Source organism: Tuber melanosporum (genome assembly GCF_000151645.1).
Source record: "Tuber melanosporum whole genome shotgun sequence assembly, scaffold_14, strain Mel28".
NCBI lineage: Eukaryota > Fungi > Ascomycota > Pezizomycetes > Pezizales > Tuberaceae > Tuber > Tuber melanosporum.
Genome location: NW_003298797.1, coordinates 707,538 through 730,267, shown reverse-complemented (window position 1 = coordinate 730,267; position 22,730 = coordinate 707,538). Strand labels below are relative to the sequence as shown.

The 22,730-nt window shown below is 50.9% G+C and overlaps 8 protein-coding genes; 3 read left to right on the top strand and 5 right to left on the bottom strand.

Annotated features, from left to right (window-relative positions):
• The first annotated feature begins 708 nt into the window (after positions 1–708).
• On the top strand, positions 709–2,863 carry GSTUM_00004665001 (uncharacterized protein). XM_002836300.2 has 4 exons: positions 709–815; positions 862–1,527; positions 1,577–2,467; positions 2,542–2,863. The coding sequence occupies exons 3-4, from the start codon at positions 2,051–2,053 to the stop codon at positions 2,794–2,796; spliced, it is 672 nt and encodes a 223-aa protein (XP_002836346.1). The 5' UTR covers positions 709–815; positions 862–1,527; positions 1,577–2,050; the 3' UTR covers positions 2,797–2,863.
• A 1,887-nt stretch (positions 2,864–4,750) lies between these two features.
• GSTUM_00004664001 (uncharacterized protein) lies at positions 4,751–6,085 on the bottom strand (the record flags this gene model as incomplete). XM_002836299.2 has 3 exons in its annotated part: positions 5,657–6,085; positions 4,915–5,385; positions 4,751–4,859 (listed from the first exon to the last, which is right to left on the bottom strand). Exons 2-3 carry the CDS (start codon positions 5,367–5,369, stop codon positions 4,751–4,753), a joined length of 564 nt encoding a protein of 187 aa, XP_002836345.1. The 5' UTR covers positions 5,370–5,385; positions 5,657–6,085.
• Positions 6,086–7,992: 1,907 nt separating this feature from the next.
• Positions 7,993–10,175, top strand: GSTUM_00004663001 (uncharacterized protein; the record flags this gene model as incomplete). The annotated part of the gene is made up of 2 exons (XM_002836298.1): positions 7,993–8,148; positions 8,220–10,175. 2 exons carry the CDS (start codon positions 7,993–7,995, stop codon positions 10,173–10,175), a joined length of 2,112 nt encoding a protein of 703 aa, XP_002836344.1.
• A 1,087-nt stretch (positions 10,176–11,262) lies between these two features.
• On the top strand, positions 11,263–13,179 carry GSTUM_00004662001 (uncharacterized protein; the record flags this gene model as incomplete). The annotated part of the gene is made up of 4 exons (XM_002836297.1): positions 11,263–11,387; positions 11,456–11,567; positions 11,630–11,770; positions 11,848–13,179. The coding sequence occupies 4 exons, from the start codon at positions 11,263–11,265 to the stop codon at positions 13,177–13,179; spliced, it is 1,710 nt and encodes a 569-aa protein (XP_002836343.1).
• A 97-nt stretch (positions 13,180–13,276) lies between these two features.
• Positions 13,277–15,492, bottom strand: GSTUM_00004661001 (uncharacterized protein). XM_002836296.2 has 2 exons: positions 15,122–15,492; positions 13,277–15,042 (listed from the first exon to the last, which is right to left on the bottom strand). The coding sequence occupies exons 1-2, from the start codon at positions 15,360–15,362 to the stop codon at positions 13,655–13,657; spliced, it is 1,629 nt and encodes a 542-aa protein (XP_002836342.1). The 5' UTR covers positions 15,363–15,492; the 3' UTR covers positions 13,277–13,654.
• A 1,407-nt stretch (positions 15,493–16,899) lies between these two features.
• Positions 16,900–18,653, bottom strand: GSTUM_00004657001 (uncharacterized protein). XM_002836295.2 has 4 exons: positions 18,365–18,653; positions 18,018–18,301; positions 17,219–17,963; positions 16,900–17,146 (listed from the first exon to the last, which is right to left on the bottom strand). Exons 1-4 carry the CDS (start codon positions 18,586–18,588, stop codon positions 16,993–16,995), a joined length of 1,407 nt encoding a protein of 468 aa, XP_002836341.1. The 5' UTR covers positions 18,589–18,653; the 3' UTR covers positions 16,900–16,992.
• A 375-nt stretch (positions 18,654–19,028) lies between these two features.
• GSTUM_00004656001 (uncharacterized protein) lies at positions 19,029–20,147 on the bottom strand. XM_002836294.2 has 2 exons: positions 19,720–20,147; positions 19,029–19,656 (listed from the first exon to the last, which is right to left on the bottom strand). Exons 1-2 carry the CDS (start codon positions 19,969–19,971, stop codon positions 19,504–19,506), a joined length of 405 nt encoding a protein of 134 aa, XP_002836340.1. The 5' UTR covers positions 19,972–20,147; the 3' UTR covers positions 19,029–19,503.
• GSTUM_00004655001 (uncharacterized protein) lies at positions 20,148–22,639 on the bottom strand (the record flags this gene model as incomplete). XM_002836293.2 has 3 exons in its annotated part: positions 20,720–22,639; positions 20,227–20,644; positions 20,148–20,169 (listed from the first exon to the last, which is right to left on the bottom strand). Exons 1-3 carry the CDS (start codon positions 22,245–22,247, stop codon positions 20,148–20,150), a joined length of 1,968 nt encoding a protein of 655 aa, XP_002836339.1. The 5' UTR covers positions 22,248–22,639.
• Positions 22,640–22,730: the final 91 nt, after the last annotated feature.

Here is a 22,730-nt window from a genome sequence, read left to right as displayed (position 1 = left end):
ACTACAATGCTATGGAGACGGTGTTCTGCTCGCACCTGTAGCATCTCATTGCGAAGGAAATATTTCGACATTGTGCTTATTTCCTCCATAGTCCAACCTAAGGTTCTGTTAATGGACTTTTCTTTCCGTCAGAAGAGTCAATAGGGCGGTTGCTGATTGAGTATGGATTACCCATAACTTACAGCACTGCCCTATTTCCCACAACCCAATATTGTGCTTTCTCCCTATCTTGCACCAAAAAAACATGATAATATCATAACCCGGGATAGGCAGGCGAAAATGCAAGCAAGGAAGAAAGGGAAAGTTTCCCCTAGTCACGAGAACGGGCAAAAAGGCACTGAGCCAAAGCACCACACTGAGCCAACGGGTAGAGGAGCAAACACGGGCGCTCTCAAGCCTGCAGTCATACATGTCTCCCACTCACGCATTCGCATGCCATGAGATCCAATGGGCTGCATGAGCTAAATAACACCCTTTACAGAAACCGCCACAGATCGTAACCCGACAGGAACATAGGGAGCTGTGGGATACGTTGTTCCAGCAGATCTTGCGCCTGCCGGGATGGGAGGGGCAGAAGAAGAGGAAGAAAGAAAGAAAAGTCTTGGTATGGAGTATAAAACGAGCACCCTAACACCCTTTCATGTCAATCTTCATCTCGCCCCATTCTTGACATGTTTCTCCTTACTACACGAGTCACGGGGGATTGGTGTTTTGCTCAGATGTGTTCCAGATGACGCGGTGGTCCCATATACTTGAGTAAGATCTCAGTCTTACTCTTCAATGCTTTGCACTTTGGGGGCGAACGAGAAAAAAAAGTTAGGACCCTCACAATCATTGACTTACCGCTAACATCTAACCCAGGTTCATCCAAAAACGCTGAAAAGGCGATAATAATCGAAACCCGTAATCGGGTAGCAACCTCCCGGAGAAATGGCGAAAGTTTAAAGTTCCTTCCATGACAACGGCCGAACTCGTCAACCTCAATTCAGGGCTGATCCCGCACCAAGTTACGCTAATCCAAGAGCGGCTACATAACTTATCGCGCTCCGCATACCGGCAGATCAACGGCTAAGTTAACAAGAAGGGGCCCCAAAGTCCAGATCGGAATCCTCCGAGAAAGAGGAAGAAAAAAAGAAAAAAAGAAAAAAGCAAGGGGAGCAGGGAAGGGTTCCACCTGCGCGGGTTTGAGCACGTTTTTTTTTTCTTCTGGACCTCCCCCACCCTCCCCCACCTATGAGCCGCGGCGGGGTTCTTTGCTTATTGTTGGTCAACTTACTTGGCCTAACCTTGTTTGGATGAGCATGTTTTTATTTGTTATTACCCTTCATGGATATGATACTCTAAATCACTGCCGGGGGGAGTGCGAAGCAACTTCCTGAAGGACTTGGTTGACAATTTAGATGGGTGGAACTGTCGGCAAGACGACATTGGAACCTGGAAAATGGATGGATATGGGTTGATTCTTTCTTTCCTTCCAGCGTTATCATACGCTACCGGTACTCGAGTATCATATCGCGGGCTTGCATGGTACGGCATTCCAATGTGATTAACTTGGGTTACTTGTAACGGCAAATAGGTTAGGTTTAGGGTCGATTGATTAATGAACTGGTGGTGGTCGGGGTGAGCTCTTTGAATGGGGTGCAGTGGCTTTGTATCCCGTGCAATTACCGTGGGCCCTGGTTCTACCAGTACGAGTACTGGAGGTGGTGAAACCCATTCACGGGATACTGGCTACTAATACTGGTAGAAGGGTTTATGGGGGCCCGCAAACAATATCATACCCCTCGGGTAGCGGCAATTTAGGTCTTAGAAGCCCACTCGTGTGTTGCTTACGGTGCCCCTGCCCAAGATCATAATATCATACATACAAAAGGCCTACACCCGTCAAGTTGTCCACGAATCCGCATGATATATCCACCAATTGACCCCTTCTCCTCCCTCCCGTAATCTTCCCCCTTAATTCATCTAACCTCCACAACCGACCAACCGGCCAACCAGCCAACAAACAAACAAACAAATCCACCACCAACTCCAAAGAGGAGAGAAAAAAATGAAGACCACCTCAACCCTCCTCACCCTACTCTCCATCCCCCTCTTCGTTAGGGCGCATTTCCAGCTAACCTACCCCCCCTCCCGCGGCCCCAACGATCAAACTCAAGCCACCTCACCCTGTGGCGGCCTCAACACGCCCTCCACAACCCGCACCCCCTGGGGCCTGACGGGCGGGCAACTGAAATTCGAAGCGGGGCACGACGAAGCGGACACAGCTGTGTACCTAGCCCTAAAGAACAACCCGGCTCAGGACGACTTCAACATAACACTGGTAAACCGGTTCAAGCAGATTGGTCTCGGCACCTTCTGCTGGAGCGAGCTGCGCGTGCCGGGTGGCATAGAGGGCATACGTGATGGGGTGAACGCCACGATTCAGGTGGTGCAGGCGGGACATACTGGGGGTGGGCTTTATAATGTGGGCCCCTTCCCTTCCCTCCCCTCCCCAATTGGCTAAGGGCGAGTACTAATTGGGGTTTTTTTTTTTCGCAGTGTGCGGATATAACCTTCGTATCGTCCCCTCCGGGTGGTGTTTCGGCATGCTCCAATTCTTCCGGTGTCTCGGCGGAGTCGGCATCGCCAAGTGGTAGCGATGATGAGCACACGGACCATGCTGCCAATGCTTCATCCTCGTCGTCGTCGTCGTCGGCGACTGGTAAGCCGAATGATGCGAGTGCGAATGTTATTGGCGGGATCGCACTCGTGGGGGCAGGGGTAATGGCTATTGTGGGGGGTTGGGTTTTGTAGACGGGTTTGGGTTGTTTTTATTATTATTTTTATCATCACTAGTTATTGTATTGAATTATACCGTAAATAGCACAGTACTGTACTAGTACAGTTGGCTGGCTGATGAATTGGTAATTGATCTGGATTGTGACCAAATGGGGAAGTTGGAGTGACTGTGTGGATGGGAATGATGCGAGTGACCTGACAAAGGTCATCATCGTCACTTGGCTTTTCTACACCAAAAGTATGATAGGCCATCTTCACAACAACACATGACTAAGCCTAGGTTCCACCTCAATTGATTACATATCGGTTCCAGGTATGATACCAGGCAGTGGTATGGATTCTATAATACCGGTATCCAAATTTCAGGTGAATTATCAAACATCCCGCACAGTCAGTTCACCCCGGACAAACCCAGAATTTCCATGGGCCACTCATACAGTACGGTAATAGTACAATTCCCAACGCTCCGCATAAATATATAATTATTATATATATTTTTTCTCAAGCTTTCCCCCACTCGGGCAAGCTACCGTACCGTATGATAATCTACTCGTAATCAATTCAATTCAATTCATTCAATCGCAGCTAAACATATAACGCAACAGAATCGCCAAGCCGCGGGATTCCCAACCTGTAGTTCCCACTCGATCCCGTTCGCATTTTCACCGGGTACTGTACTGTACTAGTACTTGCGCAAGTATCATACTTGGCAATAGAATACAGTAAACCCTCTCATAATTCCGGGAGGCCGGTGAATGAAAAAAAAAAGCTGAAACAAGTAACCTAGAGAGTTGGAAACACGGAAGGTGTCTTGGCAAGTTAAGTGATATCGTAGAATATTGTGCGCTCGATTTATAAGTGATAGCACAACGTAACCATATTTATATATGAACCATAGAAAAACAGATAAGAAAACAAAACCTCCCCCCTGTTCAACATCCCGCACCGCACATCCCTACTCAGCGGCCTGAAAATAGGACAGGATAGAGGTTTGAACTGTAGGCTCGTCCACAATTTTAGGACTAATTTCTGGATTTATGATGAATCAATTCTCTGGAAATAGGAATTATGGGAGGGATTACTGTACTGTACTCGAGTACCATCGCAAAATTCCCGGAAACAACGACCCAGCACCGAAAACGGGAAAAATCCCGGGAAGATGATTTTTCCCGATTGGTTGGTTGGTTGGTCGGTTCTTTACATTTGCGTTACGATACGTAACCGGTATGGGGAAGTAAGGGGGCTTTCCCGGGTTCATATCCGTTGCGGGAGGAGGAAGGTTCCTTTCGTTGTTCTGTTCTGTCGTGCTGTAGACTACCCTATGTCGCGGGAGGCGACCCCTTGGTGGGTTGGTTGCTTGCTTGCTTGCTTGCCCGGTTGTGAGTGAGGTCTGGCATGGTGGGGCATGACATGAATGCGTGTCCGTCCATGTCCATGTCAATGTCCATAAGGGTGAATTTTTCCGGCTGGGATCCATTGCAGTATACGAACCCCGGGCATGGTGGGGGTGCTGTACTGTACAAGTACAGTACCGTGCCGACCTTGTTGTACAGTACACGCCGGGCAGGTTCAAAGCGTTCTGGGGCAATGATCCTCATAGCACCTTACGTGTATATAGCATAATACTACGGACGGGGCAGCGGCCGTGCGGGATTCCGGCGGAAAAAACGGACGGGTTGCGCCGTTATCATATCATCCATCCACCTGCTCTGCTTATTCCTGATATCCCAATCACCCTAATTTTGAGATGCCGTGCGCTGGAAAGCGTTGAGAATCCATTAAACTCCGCTATCACTGTGTCATGCCTAGGTTTTCTTGCGTAACGAGTGGGAAGTATAAAATGTAAGAGCGAAACAACATAGCTCAACCGCGGGTAAAGACAAAAGGAAAAGAACACCTAAAAATACAGCCCTTCTGTGTGTGTCTACATCCCGATCCATTCTTGCCTCGAAGGTTCGTGATGTCAATGCTAATGTTCGCTCCCATGAATCCACCGGCCAAAGATTAATTCTCCAAAAAATACACCGGTGAGGACGGCGAGGAAGTAGCCAACGTTGAATGTCATTACCGCTAACATGCTGTGTCGGTGGGGCATTAGTCAGAGCATGATGGAAGTAATAAAGAAAAACATACAGTAAATATCCAACCCCCGAGGTAACCACCTGCATCCAAGCCCTAGGCAGATCAACTGACCACCTCCACGGCCTCCCACCCCAACTACCCGTCCTCCTTCCTCCATCCAGTCCCTCCGAGCTGCTCAGACTTCCGGCCTTCCCCGCTGCAACGAGTACACTTCGCTCATTGTCTTTAACAGCCCGTTTGTGGTCCAGCACGCTCCTCCATGCTACTAAGAATCTATACGTGAACGCCAGGAGTACCAGGAAGGCGATCGTGCCCGCGTACTGTCCCGGCGAATTTGGTGTCCATGCGGACGAGTAGAGTGAGTCCGTCATGCCCGTGTGGAAGGCCATGCTCATGCCCGAGGGCATGGAGTGTGGGGAGGAGTGGTCGCCGCCGGTAGAGGAGATTGTGGAGGGGTCGGTGCCAGAGGAGCCGTCTTGGTCGCTGTGCCTTGTGAAGTCGGCCATTGTGCGAATTGTGTGCCTTGGGTGAAGCATGTCAGGGTTTGTGCCCTTTTATCGTGCTTGCCGAAATGGAGTGAGGGGGGGGAAGAAAGTATGACAAGATATCTCGCACAGCGAGATGGTGGAACGAATGATGGAAGGGAAGAACGAAGGGGAAAGAAAGGAAGAATAGAAGGAAAGAAGGAAACAAAGTCCTCCCTCAAAAAATAAAAATAAAAAGATGAAAGTAAAAATAGGAGATACAAAGAAAGAAGGAAAGAAAGAACAATGGACAGAGAAGAAGAGCTTACCTAGAGATGCAGCTCCCACCAGAAGCTTATATGAAAATGGAATGCCCTTCCTTTCTCCCTTCCCTCTCCTTCAATTGATGAAACCCAAGTTTAAGCTTAACCACCCTATACCCCCTTCTTCTTCCTACTCCTCCTCTTTCTCAGCCCTGTGACTTCTGTAACTCGAACGAAATCCTCCGAATGGTAGAGTAACCTAAAGGTAGAGTGTTGCTTGCTTGCTTGCTCACCAGACGGACTATGGGTATGTCGACCAAGCGTTCTCCCCCCTAGAGAAGGAAAAAAGTAAAAGTGAGAAATCCGCGACGTCCCGACCTTCAAGTAAGCCTCCGGATTTCATGCGAAGGCAGAGCCACGCACACACATAAAACTTTTATGATACGGGTGCTGTTTTTTTTGACACCTGGGAAGGCATGAAACCGAAGACACGCGGGGCGGTACGGCAGGGCAGGGGTGGGCCACGGTGGGTTGGGTAGGGGTGAACGCGCTCACTAATGTTTGGAGTGTGGTATCATACCTCTACGAGCACCGGTACTTGAGTACTCGAGTAGAGGGGGGGAGAAGATGGGAGTGCATTATTAGGGACGATGGTGGGGTGGGTACTGGGTGTTGTCTGTTTGCTTGCGTTGTGGCTGTCTGTCTGGTACCGGTATTCCAACAGTGATAGAGGTTTTTTATAGCACGGTGAAGCCATAGATTATACCATAAGTGGATCACTTACAGGTATTCATTTCCCATTCCGGAGACTTTATAAAAAATATTGGGTACTAATACTCGTACACCCCACATCAACAAAAATTCTCATGTCATAAGTTACCCTCCAAGTAGACCACAGTACTAAGAGTACGCCCCTGGGAACGCCTTGCTAGCCCTACCCTTCCTATTATCCAGTAAGAAACAAATCGTGATTAAATTTAATCCTTACAACCCCTCTAGAGACATACCCAACGCTAGAAGGTTCCTACTCGAATAGAACTTTACGGATGCTGTTGTACTCGTACATAATAGCTGATGGATTCTGGATAGTATCATACCAGTACTATAAAAGTGCCCGAGTACTTCACGGTGACACAGTGCTCGAGCACGCGACGTTTTCAACAGAAATCTACGAAACATGAGTTACGCGCTAGTGGCCCTAGCCACGATAAGTTCCCGCAAAAATCTACTCGAGTATCGTGAGAACCCTTCAGTTACCGTATTATAAGTGGATAACTTATTCAGCTCCCCATTCCCGAGGTGGAGTATGGTGGCACGAGTACTTAACAACACATTGGGTGCTCGGAAACCGATTTTTATTTTGGTGAGCATGTTTCACACCAATTAGGTAAAACGCGAGTGAGAGGGTTCTGACCCGATTGGGGAAGTGTGTGCTGATGGGGGAGAGGTTGCTTGTGCTCTGGCGTGGGGTTGTTGCCTCTCTCCCTCCCCCCCGCTCGGAGCGAGGGGGGGGTTTCTTGGGAGAAAAACAAAAGAAATGGAAGAACTAAAGTGGTTACCGGTATGGGAGGTTAGAGTTTCTTGGGTGGAATATTGGTGGAATTCTGTTTAGGTTGGTTGGGTGGCAGGTGGTCGCTGTGAGAGTACTGATTGACTGGGGTTGCACTACCGGTTGAGTACAGTACAGTGCCGTGCTGGGAACAGTACCGGTACTCGAGTATCATATCATACTGATAGTACGAGTATTGTTCTGTAACTAATTCATGATGGCACTGTGCTGTACGAGTACTCAAGTATTTGAGAACATGGTTCAAGGGTGGGTGGGGGATGATGATGATGGGGAGGAGAGACAAGGCTTGAGTGAGAAAGAGAGAGATGGAGATATTATTTCCCTTCTCGTTTTCTCCTGTGCACACGCGGCCTGTTTGATTGACATTTCTAGTAGCATGGGTGAATGAATGAGCGGTGTGGACGGATGATGCTTTTAGAAAGAGATCTCCATGTCAGTTCATCTCGCCCCCTTCCCTCCTTCCTCACTCCCGCCTAACCTCCTTCCTCCTCACATCTAGAAGCCGGGATCCGCCCTAGGAAGCACTCTTGCCCTGCTACTCTGCATCCGCTCTCCTCATACAAGTACATATGGAACTGTGACTTGAGTGAAGGAGAGGCCGTTTTACCTGCTGGTCCCCATCTCAATGTATACACCCACTTCGTCTGACCCCTCTCACTCCTTCTGGTTCGAGTTTGTAACAGTCCCTGCTACTTACTTATCCACCCTGTCCCCCGTGATCCAGCAATAAAATCATATTATACTCGAGCACGCTTCATCACCTCCAGACTTTCCTCGCTTCACCCCCCTCCCCGTGATTTGCTGAGCAAGCCCCGCCATTGACACCTCAAACATGTCACATTCAGGGCATGGTAGCGGAGGGAGTGGCCTTTTTCCTGTCCCTGAAGATACCTACTTTGCAAAGATCTACTGGATGTTCGTTGGCGGGGCTATAGGTGTCGGAGTATTCGTGCATATGGGGGAATTATTGCTCTACCGTCAGAGGCTCGTTGACGCTCTGTCTGCGTCAAATATTTCTTGGCTGACTTGAATGCCTCTAGAATCTCTGCCGCTTCTAAGGCTCTTCCCGAACCGGCCAGGCCGAAGAACCCTCTCATCAGGTGGTATGCGACCCTCACTGCGACAACCCGGGAAGCGGTATACTATACCGCCCCGTTAACAGATGCTCGGGGAAAGCTATCAAGTGCGGATTCCAATATTTTGTGGAAAAGGGCGCCACCGTTGAATTTCCCACAGTTTGGCCGTGTCTTGCTCATTGCTGCGAATCTCGCCTTGCTGTTATCGCTCAATTTCTATGGCTGGGATGTGAATGACAGGCGGAATTGGGAGGCTATGGCTGTGCGTACCGGCTGGATTACTGTTGCTCAACTACCCTTGGTGTTCCTGTTGGCTGGAAAGAGGAATCTGATCGGGTACGCTACCGGTACTTCCTACGAGCGATTGAACTGGATTCATAGATGGGTTGCACGGTGCATGTTCATTACCGCTACAATCCATTTGGGCTACTTTTTTCGGACGTGGGGCCGATATGACTATATTGGACGCAAACTTGAGATTGACATCATATCTCGTCGAGGGCTAGGTGCTTGGTGTGTACTACTGTGGATCACATTGTCGAGTTTCGCTCCCATTAGAGGATGGATATATGAGCTTTTTGTTGCCCAGCACGTAATTAGCTTCATTGGCTTTATCGTTATGGTTCGGCTGCACACTCCAGAGAAGGCGCATGTCTATGTTTGGGTACCCGTGGCCATTTTCTTCACCGACCGGGCTTTGAGGATACTATATATGTTGTACGCTAACCTGGCCATCTTTCACCCAGGAAGGCGGCGGGGACCCTCCGGGCTCTTCACCTGCAATGCCACTTTTCATGCGCTGTCGGACAAAGCTACAAAAGTAGTAATACTCGACCCGCCGTTTAACTGGAATCCGGGACAGCACGCGTTTGTCTCCTGCCACTCGCTTGTACCACTGCAATCCCACCCGTTTACAATTGCGACCCTGCCCTCAGATAATTCTCTGGAGTTTGTGATCCGGACCCAGAAGGGTGGGACCGAGAAGTTTTCCGACCATGCATGTGTGTTGCCGGTCAATAGAGATAAATCGAAGACTGTTATCATCGATGGCCCCTACGGTCAGGTCCGTCCACTAGAGCAATTTGACTCAGTTTTTCTGTTAGCAGGAGGTGCCGGTGCTGCTTTCATCATCCCGCTACTGAAGGACCTTGTCCGGTTGAGAAGGGAGTCGAAACCGATGGTGACGAGAAAAATCAGACTTGTCTGGGTTGTTCGGAGCAGTACCCAGATCAGTTGGTTCGCAAAGGAGATTGCGGTTGCGATGGGGACACTTGGGGAGTTCGGCGGACTAATTCTGGAAGCGAGTGTTTATGTCACTTGTCGTGATTCGTTATCAGCGCCATCGTCGAGCCCCCCCAGCCGGAATGGATTTCTTGATGTAGCAGATTTAAGAGCAATGTCTACCGAGAAAGCTGAGGTCGTTGCAGATTTAAAAGCAATGCCCACTGAGAAGGCTGAAGTCGGGGCAGTAGAAGGGAATGAACTCTGCAATGGCGGTCACTGCTGTTGTCAAGAGGTCCTCGAAGACGAAGACGCCATTGTCGAGGCCAGCAGATCCGGTGGGAAGAAGCAAGTCTGTAGCTGTTGCTCGCAGCCCACCGTGCCTCATCCAAATATACCGGAAATGATGGCGGACACAGACCCCGCCGGGATGCAGACTCGGGATTCTACTTCTTCGAAGAATAGAATTGCCCCACCGCCTCACCTACCGCCGGAGCATGTGTTTTCCGGCCGACCCGCTATCGAGGTTCTCATGAACAAGGAGCTTGAGAAGGCACTTGGGGAGAGCGCAGTGGTGGTATGTGGCCCAGCGGAATTGATTGAGAAGACGAGGCAGGTTGTTGTTGCGCTTAGCGATGAGAGGGCGGTGCACAAAGGGACTGGTGCACAAGGCGTGAGTTTATCTCTTCCCATAATCGTCTGTTTAGTTGCCTATTAGACTAACAGGGTTTAGATCTATTTACATACCGAATCATTTTCTTGGTAAGATAGGCGCTACATCTAGCGTACGCGCGTTGTTTTCGTGTAAATATATAGAGGGTATCTGGTTCAGGCTTTGTGCATACATGGGTACCTATCTGGCTCGCTGAGAGGTGGAACTGTTTGACACCGGTTATTGCGATTGAGCTAGCTGTGATTTATGGTTTGATGGAGCTCGCATTGAGTACGTTATTGAAGGGAGGAGGTTTAACAACATCTGCTAGGCACATGAACTGTTCCGAGAAGGGGGGACTGTCGTTACTGATGGCAGGAGACGATCGATCCATGAGTAGCAGTAGTAGGTGCAGGGAGGGATAGGACCTTTAGTTTCTTTAGTGATCAGCTCGTGTTGAAGATTTCCCCTCGTTGTTTTTACAAGCTCTCTGACTTTACTTCTATGATAATTAGATTGTTATGACGTCGTTAATATACTCGAGTAGAAGTAGGGCTGTGGGACGTGTATATGGCCTACGGGCGCCAATTGCGTGGCGACTTTTGCGACACAGCCGATAGGTCTTTGTTGTGGAGGAACTTTTGTGCTCTGCGTTTTTCACAGGGAAGGCAATCGGTCAAGTCCTTGGTTGGCACATAGATGATTTCTCTTTGTAATTTGTGCAGAATTTGTGCTATCGTGTGTGGAGATATGATATCCTCTCAGAACCCCCAAATGATACCATAGGTGCATATCGTTTGTGCGCAGCAAACAGGAACAGCTGTCACTGGGGTATTATTTACGGACCTGTTTGTGCCATGTCGGTCAAAAAGGGGGGGTGCTTCCCGGCGTTTTCTACAAGTTTTTCCATTCACACCATGCCATACTAGCACTATCCTTCACAACATCTCACTCTTCCCTCGTGACCGAATTATCCTGTTCTCACGGAGTATCACTCGCTACCTACCACCTAGCCCCCACATGCTGACTCATCAAGACATCCAAACATGTTAGGCCCTCAGCTAAATTACATTATCGTGTCATACCGACTCTGGATCCCCCTCAACTCCGTGTCACGGTAGAAAAGAAAGGAAAAAAAACACCCCCGAAAACTATGCTAACCCGGCCCGAAGACCTTTCCAACCCCCCCAAAACCGGCTTTTTCAGCCACATCTTCCAAGACCGTTCGGAAATCCGCGTCAAGAACCAGCTCGATGAATCAGAGCCCTTCCAAAAACTGTGCCCTTCCCTCCCCACTTGCTCCCGACCCCACCGCTCCGCTTCGCGGGAGTTAATTGGAATGATAGGTGCGAAGCCTGCCGCCGCGGCGACCTGAAAACCGTGCAAGACTTGATCGTGTCCCCGGGGGGCGTGAACTTGAACGCTGTTGATCGGTTTGATAATCTTCCTCTGACCTTGGTACGTGGTTCGCGTTCTCACCCGCGGGGATGGTTGGGGTGGCTGAAGGGGGAAGTGACAAGGCTAGTCTGTGCGGACACTACGAAGTGGTGGAGTTGCTGCTCGAGAGCGGTGCCGTGTGCGAGCGGGATACGTTCCAGGGCGAGAGGATTTTGTATAATGCCCTGAATAGCCGGATTAGGAATTTGTTGTTGCAGTATGATGTATTGTTACTCCTGATCGCTCGCTCGCTCCGTGTGCTGTCGTCTCCCATGGCTGATGCTGAGGGGGGGGGCGGTAGTATTCGCAAAGTATCGATCCGGCGCAGCCGTGGGCTGCGCATATCACTACCTTACTGTCGCGAGAGCCGTTGGATACCACCGACATAGTCGTAACTGCGACTACCACCACTGGCTTGGAAACGGCCTTTCATCTACACAGGTTTATGCTCTCAGCTCACTCACCCTACTTCCGGCGGAAACTCTCCCTCCCCCTTCCCACCTCCACTAATGAGCAAAATCCCAAAAAGACCATTCGGCTCTCGCAAAACTTCTCCTCCCGCGCGTTCGAGGCCGCGGTGAAATACATCTACCTCGGCGAGGTCTCTGCGGCCCCTAGTTCGGACAAGGAGTTGATGGCGAATATAGAAAGGCTGAGTAAACACTTGGAGATCCCAGAGTTGTGGAGGCTATTGCTGGCGAATACACCGAAGTTGCGACGGCAGCTGCGCAGCGAGGGGCTGAAGAGGGCACAGGAGAGGATGGAAGAATGGATGCGGGAGAATGTGCTGAAGAAGAGGGTCGTGGTAAGGAAGTCACAAGTCGGGCAAATCAAAGTATTCCCAGGAAACGACAGCTTCGCAGACGTGCTCATCCGCTCTGACGAGCCGGACTGGCGCGACGCAGATGCGGACAGAGAAGCGGAGGAAGAAGAGGAAGAGGAAGACTACCTTGTACACATCTACCCAACCCACAAATCCCTCCTCCGCTCCGAGTTCTTCACAGCAATGTTCACATCCCCCTTCCTCGAGGGCCTTCCCACAGCCCCCACCTCGCCCCTTCCTATAATCCCCCTCCCCCTTCCCGCCTCCACTCTCCCGTACCTCCTCCTACACCTCTACTTTGAAACCCCGACCCCGCCCCCGCTCCAGCACTCGCTCTCCCTCCTCTACACCTCGGACCACCTCTTCCTCGATCGTCTAAAGTCCAAATGCGCACAAGTCATTGCCACCGCACCCAACGACCTCCCCTTCCACATCCACGACGTCATCCGCGCCGCATGGGCCACGCGCGCCCCGCGCCTCGAGGCCTTCGGCGCAAAGTACATCGCCGAGCGGCTCGAGGACTTCCTCCCCGATCCGGAGTTTGCCGAGTTGGTCGCTGAGAGTGCGGGGAGGATCAAGGGTCGGCAGGAGACGGATACCATCGAACTCGTAGACGACATTAGGTACTACCTCAACGAGAGGTTCAGGATGAGGGTGGAGGATAACCTGGGGTTTTGCGGGAATGGGGAGGAGGTGGAGGTGGAGGTGGGCGAGGTGGATCGTAGTTTGGAGACGGAGAAGGGTCATGTTTATGAGGAATTGTTGGGGAGGATCGATGCCCTTCTGGAGGGGTTGAAGTTGGATGCTTAGATTGTGCATACATACATACATCGTTCGTTTGTTCGCCCTTCCTCTCATTTTTGTGAGGCGCGATATATATACCTGGGCAGATGTGGCTGGGGATGAATAAAGTTGTAACCTACGATTTCTTATTCTACGACCGCAGATTTACAATGCAGTACAGGAGTAAGCTATCAGATTGGCGGTCAAGTGAGAGACGGCAGAGAGTCCATGCGATTGAAATCCTCCATTCACCTAGCTCAATCTATGGGAGAAGTATGGAAGGTAAAGAGGGAAGGAAAAAAAGGAATGGAGATGCGGCGAATCGAACGCCGGACCACCTCTATGCTAAAGAGGTATTATACCACTAAACCACATCCCCATATCATACCTTTTCAACATCGTTTCGACGCCATCAAACACCTTTCCGAAGAGTAATAAGTATAGGAAAAATTTTTAAAAAAAACACAAAGGTATGATATGCTGCACAACGTCCCCCCCCAATCTAAAATCCATGCTCAGTGCTATCCCCCCCAACCGCGCTGGTCGCTGAGGAGCTAGCCACGGCCTGCAACACCCCATCCAAGTAATTCGCTCCACTCCATTTCTGATGCGTGAGCACGTCGCACCCAATCTCCTTCTCGCGCCTCTGCACGAGGTCGACGTACGCGAGCATGCCCTCATCTTTGAACCGCGTGGCGAGTTTGCAGGTAGCGAGGGCACCCGAGTGTAATCCTGCGAGGGACACGATTTGCAACACGAAGCCCTCCTTCGCCAAGTCCCAGATGAAGGACTTCAACTGCTCCGGAGTGAAGCCCTCCGCTAGCCAATTGAAGCTGGGCGAGAGGTTGTAGACTAGGTGTTTGCCTGCGGACGGGGAGGAAGGGGTGCGCAGGAGGGTGCGGGCGAAGGATGTTGCTTGCGTGAGCGATGGACGTTTGGTCTCCAGCCAGAGGAGGTCGGAGTAGGGTGCGAAGGCCTGTGCGCGCTTTATGGCAGCGGGGAGGCCGGCGGAGTAATGGTAGTAGCCTTCCCGCGTGCGAGGGAGGTCCCAGGAGAAGAATATCTCGTGGCCGAGAAGTGCGCGCGCGTGTTCCCGCGCGACAGTGTTGCTGCGGGTTGATGCGTGCTGCATGTATTCTTCCATCTTGGCCTGGGCGTTGGGGAGCTTGGCGAGTTCGGACTTGACGGCATCATCGAAGGTCGTCAATTCGTGCCGTGCGAACCAGGCTGCCTCCGCCCTTTCCAGGGCTTCTGTCGGGGCGCCGGTGGATTCGAGGTTTTGGAGGACTTCGCTGAGAGGAGTGGTCTGGGCGGTTGTGCCTAGGATGAATTGGTGGTCGCGGGTGTCGACGGTGCTGCTGATGAGCTTTCCACTCTCACTGTCCGTTCGCGCGATCAAGAGGTTCTCCACGCCCATCAGGTCCCACTGGAAGCGCGTCGCGATGAGTCGGTTGATATGCTCGCTGATGGGCACGAGGACTTTGCCCGACAGGTGCCCGCACTTCTTGCCACCGTGCATCTGGTCCTCCAGGTGTATCGCTGCGGCCCCATTCTCGGCGAAGAGCTTCGCCAGCTTCATCACAGCGGATAGTCCACCATGTCCCGTGTCCCCGTCCGCGATTATCGGGCGGAGGTAGTCTACCCACGGTTTCTCCTTGCGCTGCTGTGGTGTCATGCTCCGGCGTTCGTCATAGTGCTTTCGGTCGTGGAGTTGCTGGGCTTTGAATAGTCGTTGGACTTGATTCGGTACGGTATTGTACGGGTAATCCCCAAGGTCCGGTGATACCTCATTCGTGGTTGTGAGAACACTAGAACAAGCCCACCCGCTCACGTATAGCGCTTCAAGATGCGGTGCTTGCTGGGTCATTTGTACGGGATCAATAGCGCCCACTAATATCTCCTCCTCATCAGCCATCCATCCCCCTATCCCTTACCATACCTCCGGAAATGCGGGGGGGGGGGGCAATACTAGTATGCACCGGCAACCCCTGCGCCGCCCGCTCATTCAGCAACTCAAACAACTTCCTGGCCGTCTGCGAGCTCGGGTAATGCTGCTTCAGCGTGCCTCGCTTGCTAACAATGTCCTCGGTAGAGTAGGGCCGAACAATCCCTTTCCATCGGGGTTCCGCCCACCACTTTTTCACCTCCTCGACCCCGGCAGCGAATATCGCGTCCTCGTCTTCCGACTTCGGAGGGTGTGTTGAGAGCATCCTCAGGGTCGAGTTGGGGGCCGTCGCACAAAGGATTCGTGGGAGGAGCTTTACCGGCCACAGTACTGGGCGGCGAAGAAGAAATTGGGCAGGCATTTCACGCTTTTGGCGTTGGGAAGATGGAATCGATTTTGAGGAGTCAAGGTGGGGGGGTTGCGGGTGAAATAGTGGGGCGGGATGAAATGGACGGACGGAACGGGTATCGGCGGCAAGGATACGATAGTCGAACTTTTTCAGCTCGGTAATGGCACAGCACGTGTTCGCGGAGCACGGAAGTGGGGACCCAAAGGGTTCATACCACCATTTACGGTACGCCGTGAGGATGAGAAGAGCTATGGGGAGCCAAGAAAATATCATAACATGCTAAGTGACCCAAACTGTGATAAATCAAACACCCCCTCTAAGAAGTGAAGAAGTGGTGTTAAGGGCAATCCGCACTTACTATACTACCAGCAGCCCCCCCCCAATTAATTACCATTTTCCATTCCGAAAGCCCTTGCAACACAGACACATCCCGATATTAGCCAATATCGAGTGACATAACGTGAAGAACACCATAATAATTATAATTAATATCATAAGTTACCGCAAGTTTATCTTCGGCTTTTTCTTCTTCGGGCAGGTTAATATTATGTGTGCGCTTGTCCATCCACAACGTGCGATAACGAATGGTGTAAGACTTCTTCCTCCTCCTACTCCTCCTGACCTTGGGTCACTTTCTCTCCGTACATTATAATACATATCGCAAGTCTCCAATAACACCCGGGAGGACATATGAGCACATTTACGATACGGTACCCGCGAAGCCAGAAACCGGCCCACCGGTATTCACCAATATCAGGCACAATGAAGAAGGGGAGGGGGGGGGGACGGAAGATGCTAAAAAAGCTATATAATAATATTATTATTATCGTATTGTATTCAAATCATACATTCCGAAAACTCCCATTCCTCGTCCACCATACCTCCAAACACGACGGGGGGATTCCATAGACTAATTAATGGTAGCAATTTTCGGATATGTACAAGTACTGTACAGTACAATTCCAAACCCATCCCCCTCCAACACCGGGCCAGCTAGCACACATCCACAGCGCACCAACAATAAGGTACCGCCACAATGCAGCGCGGGAACCCGCAGGAGCCCACTGGCCAGAGATTTGCCCGACCGAATCCGTGGGTTTGGGTGGGGCGGGGCGGGGGTTAACTGGGGGTGTTGCTCCTTCGATGGTGGGATAGTGCGTGCGGTGCGTGCAGTGTGAAGAGTGTGTGTTGCCCCGCGAGTGAATCCCTCGGTCGGGTGGTGGTGGAATGTGATGCACAAAGTTGGAACCCCGCTGTCGGTGATGCGTACGGGTATGATAGCAGACTTAACGCCACATAAAGCTACAGACATTTCTTCGACCCAACAGCTCCTCGTGGTAGGTCTAACGATGTACAAGTGAAGACGGAAACCGCCTCAACACGCAAGCACCCCCAACCCCATAAATTAGACCGTGCAAGACTTTCGTAACCACAATCAGAAATACCAGTGATATTCTATGAAGATACTTTTTCTGTTTTTGTTCTATTTCTTAGACTTTCAACCAACCTAACTTACAAGGTATCATCTCACATCGGAGAAGAGAAATCAAGCGCCAATAGCCTTGGAAATCGCCTCCATGGAAAGACTTTTGGGCCTCTCGATCGGCAAGCCGAGAGCTCGATCCCAGATCAGCTGTGCCAGGGGACCCAAGCCTCTCGACACGCCGAAAGTAACGGTGTAGTACAGGTCTTGGTTGATTCTACCGTCGCCCAAACTATTAGACCATACTCCGCAAGGGGAAGACCGAGGGTGAAAAAGGAAATTAAATTACCCATAATGATGAAACAAAACGCCGGAAGCAGAATCCACGTTCGGATGCGGGTTCTTGGTCTTCCCGTGCTCCGTCAAAACCCTTGGCGCGATCTCGCTGTTCTTCTTGACGAGTTTAAATACGGCTCCTTCCGCCACTTCGGGACGGGACTCGGCAAAACCCATGAGCGCCTCGAAGCGGGGATCCGGCTTGCGAAGGACGGCGTGGCCGTAGCCGGGGATCACCTGCCCACTGTTGAGAAGGGACCAGAGGTAATTTTCGATATCCTTGTCCGAGTAGGTGTCGCCGACTACCTTGCGCATTGCTTGGATAAACCGAAGCACTTCCTGCGCTGCCAAGCCATGGAGAGGCCCCGCGAGACCCTGGAGACCGGCAGAGTACGAGAGGAAGGGGTCACTAAGTGCGCTGCCGACGAGGTGAGTTGCGTGCGCGGATACATTACCGCCCTCGTGGTCGCCATGCAGCGCGAGGTAGAGTCTCAGGAGGTCTACAAAACCGGTGTTATCGGATTTTCCGAGCATTGCAGCGTAGTTGTATGACCAATCCTGGGTCGCGACAGGGGACGGGAGTGGGCCACCGCCGAGGTAGGTGTTTTGGTAAATCTTGGCGGCAATAGTGGGGAGCTTAGCCAGGAGGGAGATGGAGTCGTCGAACGTGGGCTCCCAGTAGTCGGCTTTTGATAAACCTTTCTCGTATAGTTTGGCGAACTTGGAGTTATGGTTTAGAGCGGAGACAGCGATTGCGACTATCACAATCGTAAGCTCGAATCTCTATCTGCGGGGGGAAGGAGAGGACACACATTGTGTCATAGGATGTAGGGTAGTCGGCATATTATCCAACATCAGCCCAACAAAATCCGGCAATCCCGCATTCTCGGCCAACGTCCTGCTCAACCCACGGACCTGCTCGACACTAGGAACCTGTCCAGTCAACAGCAACCAGAACATTCCCTCGGGAAGCATCTCCTCCCCAAAAGTCCCCTTAGGCAAGACCTTCTGACAGTCCTTGATCGTCTTTCCGTGGAATCTAATCCCTTCATTGGCATCCAGAACAGAGCCTTCCCAGAGCATGCCCTTGATACCTCTGTTCACCCATCCCATTAGAAAACCATTATACAAATGAGAGCGTCGGGAGAGAAAAGCAGACCTCATCCCACCAATAGCATTCTCAACCTTAACTTCCCCGAGCACTTTCTGTCCATGCTCTGCCTTAAGCCTCTTCAGCGCTTCACGCTTCGCGGGAATAATCTCCTTAAGCGTATCCTTAAGGTCTTTCTGGGCCAGAGTCGAGGCATTGCGTTGGCCAGCGTAGACAAGACGAATGCGAGAAGCAATTCCACCAAGGTTGCAACTCAATGCTCTGGTAGACATGGTGAATTGAGGGGAAAAAGGGTTCGTGTATGAATGTTTCCCGCGAGGACAGGGGGTGCGAGTATGCAGGTGTGAAGGAGAAGAAAGGAACAGAAGGGGATTCGAGCGGGTGGGCCAACGGGTCTGGATCGGAGGAGAATATCATTTGTTGGGCACGGTTGCACTCGGTTCTCGGGTTAAGCTACCCAAGAGTCCGCTCTTGGCCGATTGGGTGGAACCCCGGGCAGTTTCTGTCCCACACATTTCAGCTTATCTGATCCGAGGTTTATTTATTATCAGAGGTTAATTCGAACAAGATCAATAGGGTAAGTTACAAAATATTTTCCACACGATTATCACTCGGCCCTAGTAGGCTCTTGGCAGGTCAAATAGCGGCATGATACTAAGTAGTATGATACTATTTTGGTTATATGATTCATGATTGCGGGCGAGCTACTGTACAGTAGCATCCCAACTAAATCGATAGAAATCAAGGTGCCCAACACCCAAACTCATCCCGCAAAATACTAGGCTGAGGAGCAGCGCAAATAGGAAGCCACCACTCTCATCCTACCCCCAACGTCACCATCAAAGCTCACCAAATGGTCCAACTATCTAATATACCCCCAAAGCCACCATTTCAACCTCCCTAGTACCATACTTGTATAATACGATAAGTTAAACCCCCGATTTATGGTATATATATACAACCAACCAACCAATCCGCAGATCCACTGACAGTGCCTCTCAACCCTAAACCGAAAAAAAGCGCTTTTTTTATTTCGCAAAAAGCGACACACAAACCTAGAAATACGAAGTTAAACTAGAGAGCAAGAGAGGAAGGGAAAGAAAAAAAGATATGATAGTCCAAAGGAGAAAAGAACTAGTCAAACTCCACCGCCAGCCCGAAATCCTTCTCCCAAACCAAAACCCCGCTTAGCCCAAAGGGATGCCATCGTACTCGCCATACCCGAGAGCCAAGTTCATGTTCTGAAGACATTGTGTGGCAGCTCCCTTAAGCAAATTGTCAATAGTTGCGCAGACAACTACTCTCTTACCGGAGGAGTGGACGCCGAAGCCACCGACTTCCTGTTTATTGTCAGCAGAGTCACCCCCCCCCCCGACGGACATGGAAGATATATATAAACCCACCACGCCCTGCTTGCCAGAAATGTTCTTGACAAGAGGAGCCTCCCCAGTAACCTTGATGAGCTTCTCCCCGGCGTATCTATCCTGGTACAAATTCCTAATCTCACGAGAAGTCATCTCCTTGGCCAACGGAACGCTAACAGTGTGATGAATCCCCTGGAACCAAACTGCGACATGAGGAATGAAAGCAACCGGGACGCCAAGTCGAGCTTCGATTTCATGTTCGTGGATATGATCGGTCAAGCTGTAAGGCATCAAGTTATCCCTCAACTGATCGACGTCATTCTTAGGACTTGGCTTTGTTCCAGCCCCAGAATAACCAGATACACCAAATATGGTAGGAGAATCGGTGAGGTATGGTACTAAAGGTGCAATAGCAATCTGAGCTGCGGTAGCGTAACACCCGGGGTTGGAGATACGAGAAGCCTTGGTCAAGGTCTCTCTGGGCACAAGCTCTAAATTCCCAATTTATCAGCGCAATCGCCCAATTCAATCACAGTGAGAATATACATGCCAGGCAATCCATAAGTCCATTTGCTGTCAAACCTAAAGTCGGCACTCAAGTCGACAATCACGCTCTTGCCCTTTCCAACATCCTCAACAGCATCTACAAATGGTTTGCAAACGCCATTGGGGAGAGCCATAACCCAGCAGTCAACCTCACCGTTCTCCTCCATCCTCCTGATATCCTCAACACCCAAGTTCTGGTAGACGATTTCCTTCCCATCCTTGGTATATCCCTCAAGCTTCTTTCCAGCCAGCTCTCGAGATGAAACATGGGTAAGATCGAAATGTGGGTGAGAATTGATGAGAGTTATCAAAGCTTGTCCGGTGTAACCTCTAGCGCCAATAAGCGCTACCTTGGAAGGCTTGTTGTTGGTCGCGTTACTTGAGCCTAAGGGTGGGTTCGGGTTTGTAGAGGCAAATCCTCGTCGCGGGTGACGAAGAACAGATCCCATAGAAGCAGCCCATCGCGAGCCCGGCCCCGCAGACGCCGAGAAACCCCTAACCTGTTGCTTGACACCAGTGACAGCTCCTTCAGACTTTCCAGACTCGCGGCTACCGGCATCAGCCAAGAAGCCCCCAATCAATGACTTAACTTCTTCGGGTCCCTCATATCCGTACCAGAAGTGAACTTGGCCCCCATGGTTGAAGCTTCCCTGAGACTTGTCGAAATGCCAGCCCAACTGTCCGTCACCCTGCCTAACAGACCAAACCAACCTGGGGTACTCCTTCTTGATTAAGTTGAAGACATTATCAGCCACGTTGCCCAACCACCCAGCTTTAGTCGACGAGAAGAAATCCAGCCTCGCAGGCTCGTTGGTACTCTCACTCGGAAGGACAATTGCCAGAACCTCGAGGGGCTCATCAGCGTACGCCTTGAATTTAGTTGTCTGTAAAAAGCTCAAATATTCCGAAACGTCGTTCTTCTCTCTGCCCAAAACCTCTTCCAGCCGTGTTCTATCTTCGAATCCTTCAATACTAGACATGGCGGTAAGTTTGTTACCTCTCCTTATGAGAGTCCCGGCGCCGGTATCTGTGAAGAGCTCCTTCTGGAGATCTTCGGTAGCAATAATAGCAACGCTGGAAGTCCTGGGCAGTCCATCCAACAACTCCTTGATCTCCTTGATCTTCAACCTCGTCCCAAACCGGCACCACCACTGCTCCATCAAGCCAGCGTACTCCTCGTCCAAATTGATGGTGGAAATCTTTTCATTAGTTTCGCCATTGAATAGACCACCCTTCTCGGACAAGTACACGATCTTCAAGGGCTGGAGGGCCCGTGCGAGTTCACCAGCAGCAATATCCGCATTGACGTTCAACAGCTGCCCCTCAGCAGTTTCCGCCGTTGACGTCAAAATCGGAAGACACCCCGCCTTGATAGCGGCCTCAATGGGACGTTTATCGACGCTTGTGATCTTTCCCACGAGGTCGTACTTCTTGCGGTCTAGGTAGTCGGCTTGGAAAACACCGCCGGTGATGGGCCTGGCCCGAACCCCGAGCTTCTCCAAGGCTTCGACAAGCTTCAAGTTCTCGTCCAGGAACAATTGTCTTGCCAGGGCAAGGGTCTTTCCATCCGTGACCCTGATCCCATCCTCGAATTGGGGTTCCACACCTGCTGCCTCTAGCATCTTGTTAAGCTGTGGGCCAGCGCCGTGAACGACGACGGGAAACAATCCGACATGGTTAAGGAAGGACAACGAATTTGACAACGAATCCAAGTGCTCCGTAATGATCGCCCCGCCCACCTTAATGACGGCAAATTGCTGGGACTGAACAGATGTGAAGTGTGACAGGTACTGCTCCACCTCCCTCTTGGACCCAATGTTATTTAGCAGTTGGATAACGGTGGACCGAGTGGATAACGGCGATGGGGAGAGGCTGGTGGTAGCGTATGACGAAGCAGTTATGCGGAGTGGGCAGGTCGAAGAACTTGAGGGAATTGGGGCAGCGGGGCGAATCACACGCAAGTTCCTAAAAGTCGGTAGGCGAACGGACCGCCTAGATGAGTTGCGGAGCCCAGACAACATAACTGTTGGAAGCAATGAATGAGAGGGAAATGCAGAGTGGCAGCAGCACGGAAAGGAAAAGGGTTATCAACGAAAAGAGGGGGAGAAAAAGGAAAGAAAAAAGAGAGAGACGTTGCCAGATGTCCTCGCGAGCAAACCGAAGGATGAGTTCACAGTTCGAAATGAGCCGCACTTATACGGCCGGGCAAGACCGCTGGATTGAGGTTGTGTCAGCTCTAAGCGGGTCAGAGGGCCCCGGAGAAACAGCTCGACAGCGATAAAGACGATGGAAGGACTATTACCAAGGGTACGGTAGGAGGAAAGAGGCAAAAGAGAGGTTTCAGGGAAAATAGGAATTGAGCAATTCAAGGAAACATCATCGAAAAAAAATAATAATACAAGGATCCATTCTCTCTCCGGGCGAACCCAGAGGTCATTCATTCACTCATTCTGAGTAAATCTCTTCATGCGGCCATCCTCACTCCCACCTGCGCCCATTCCTCC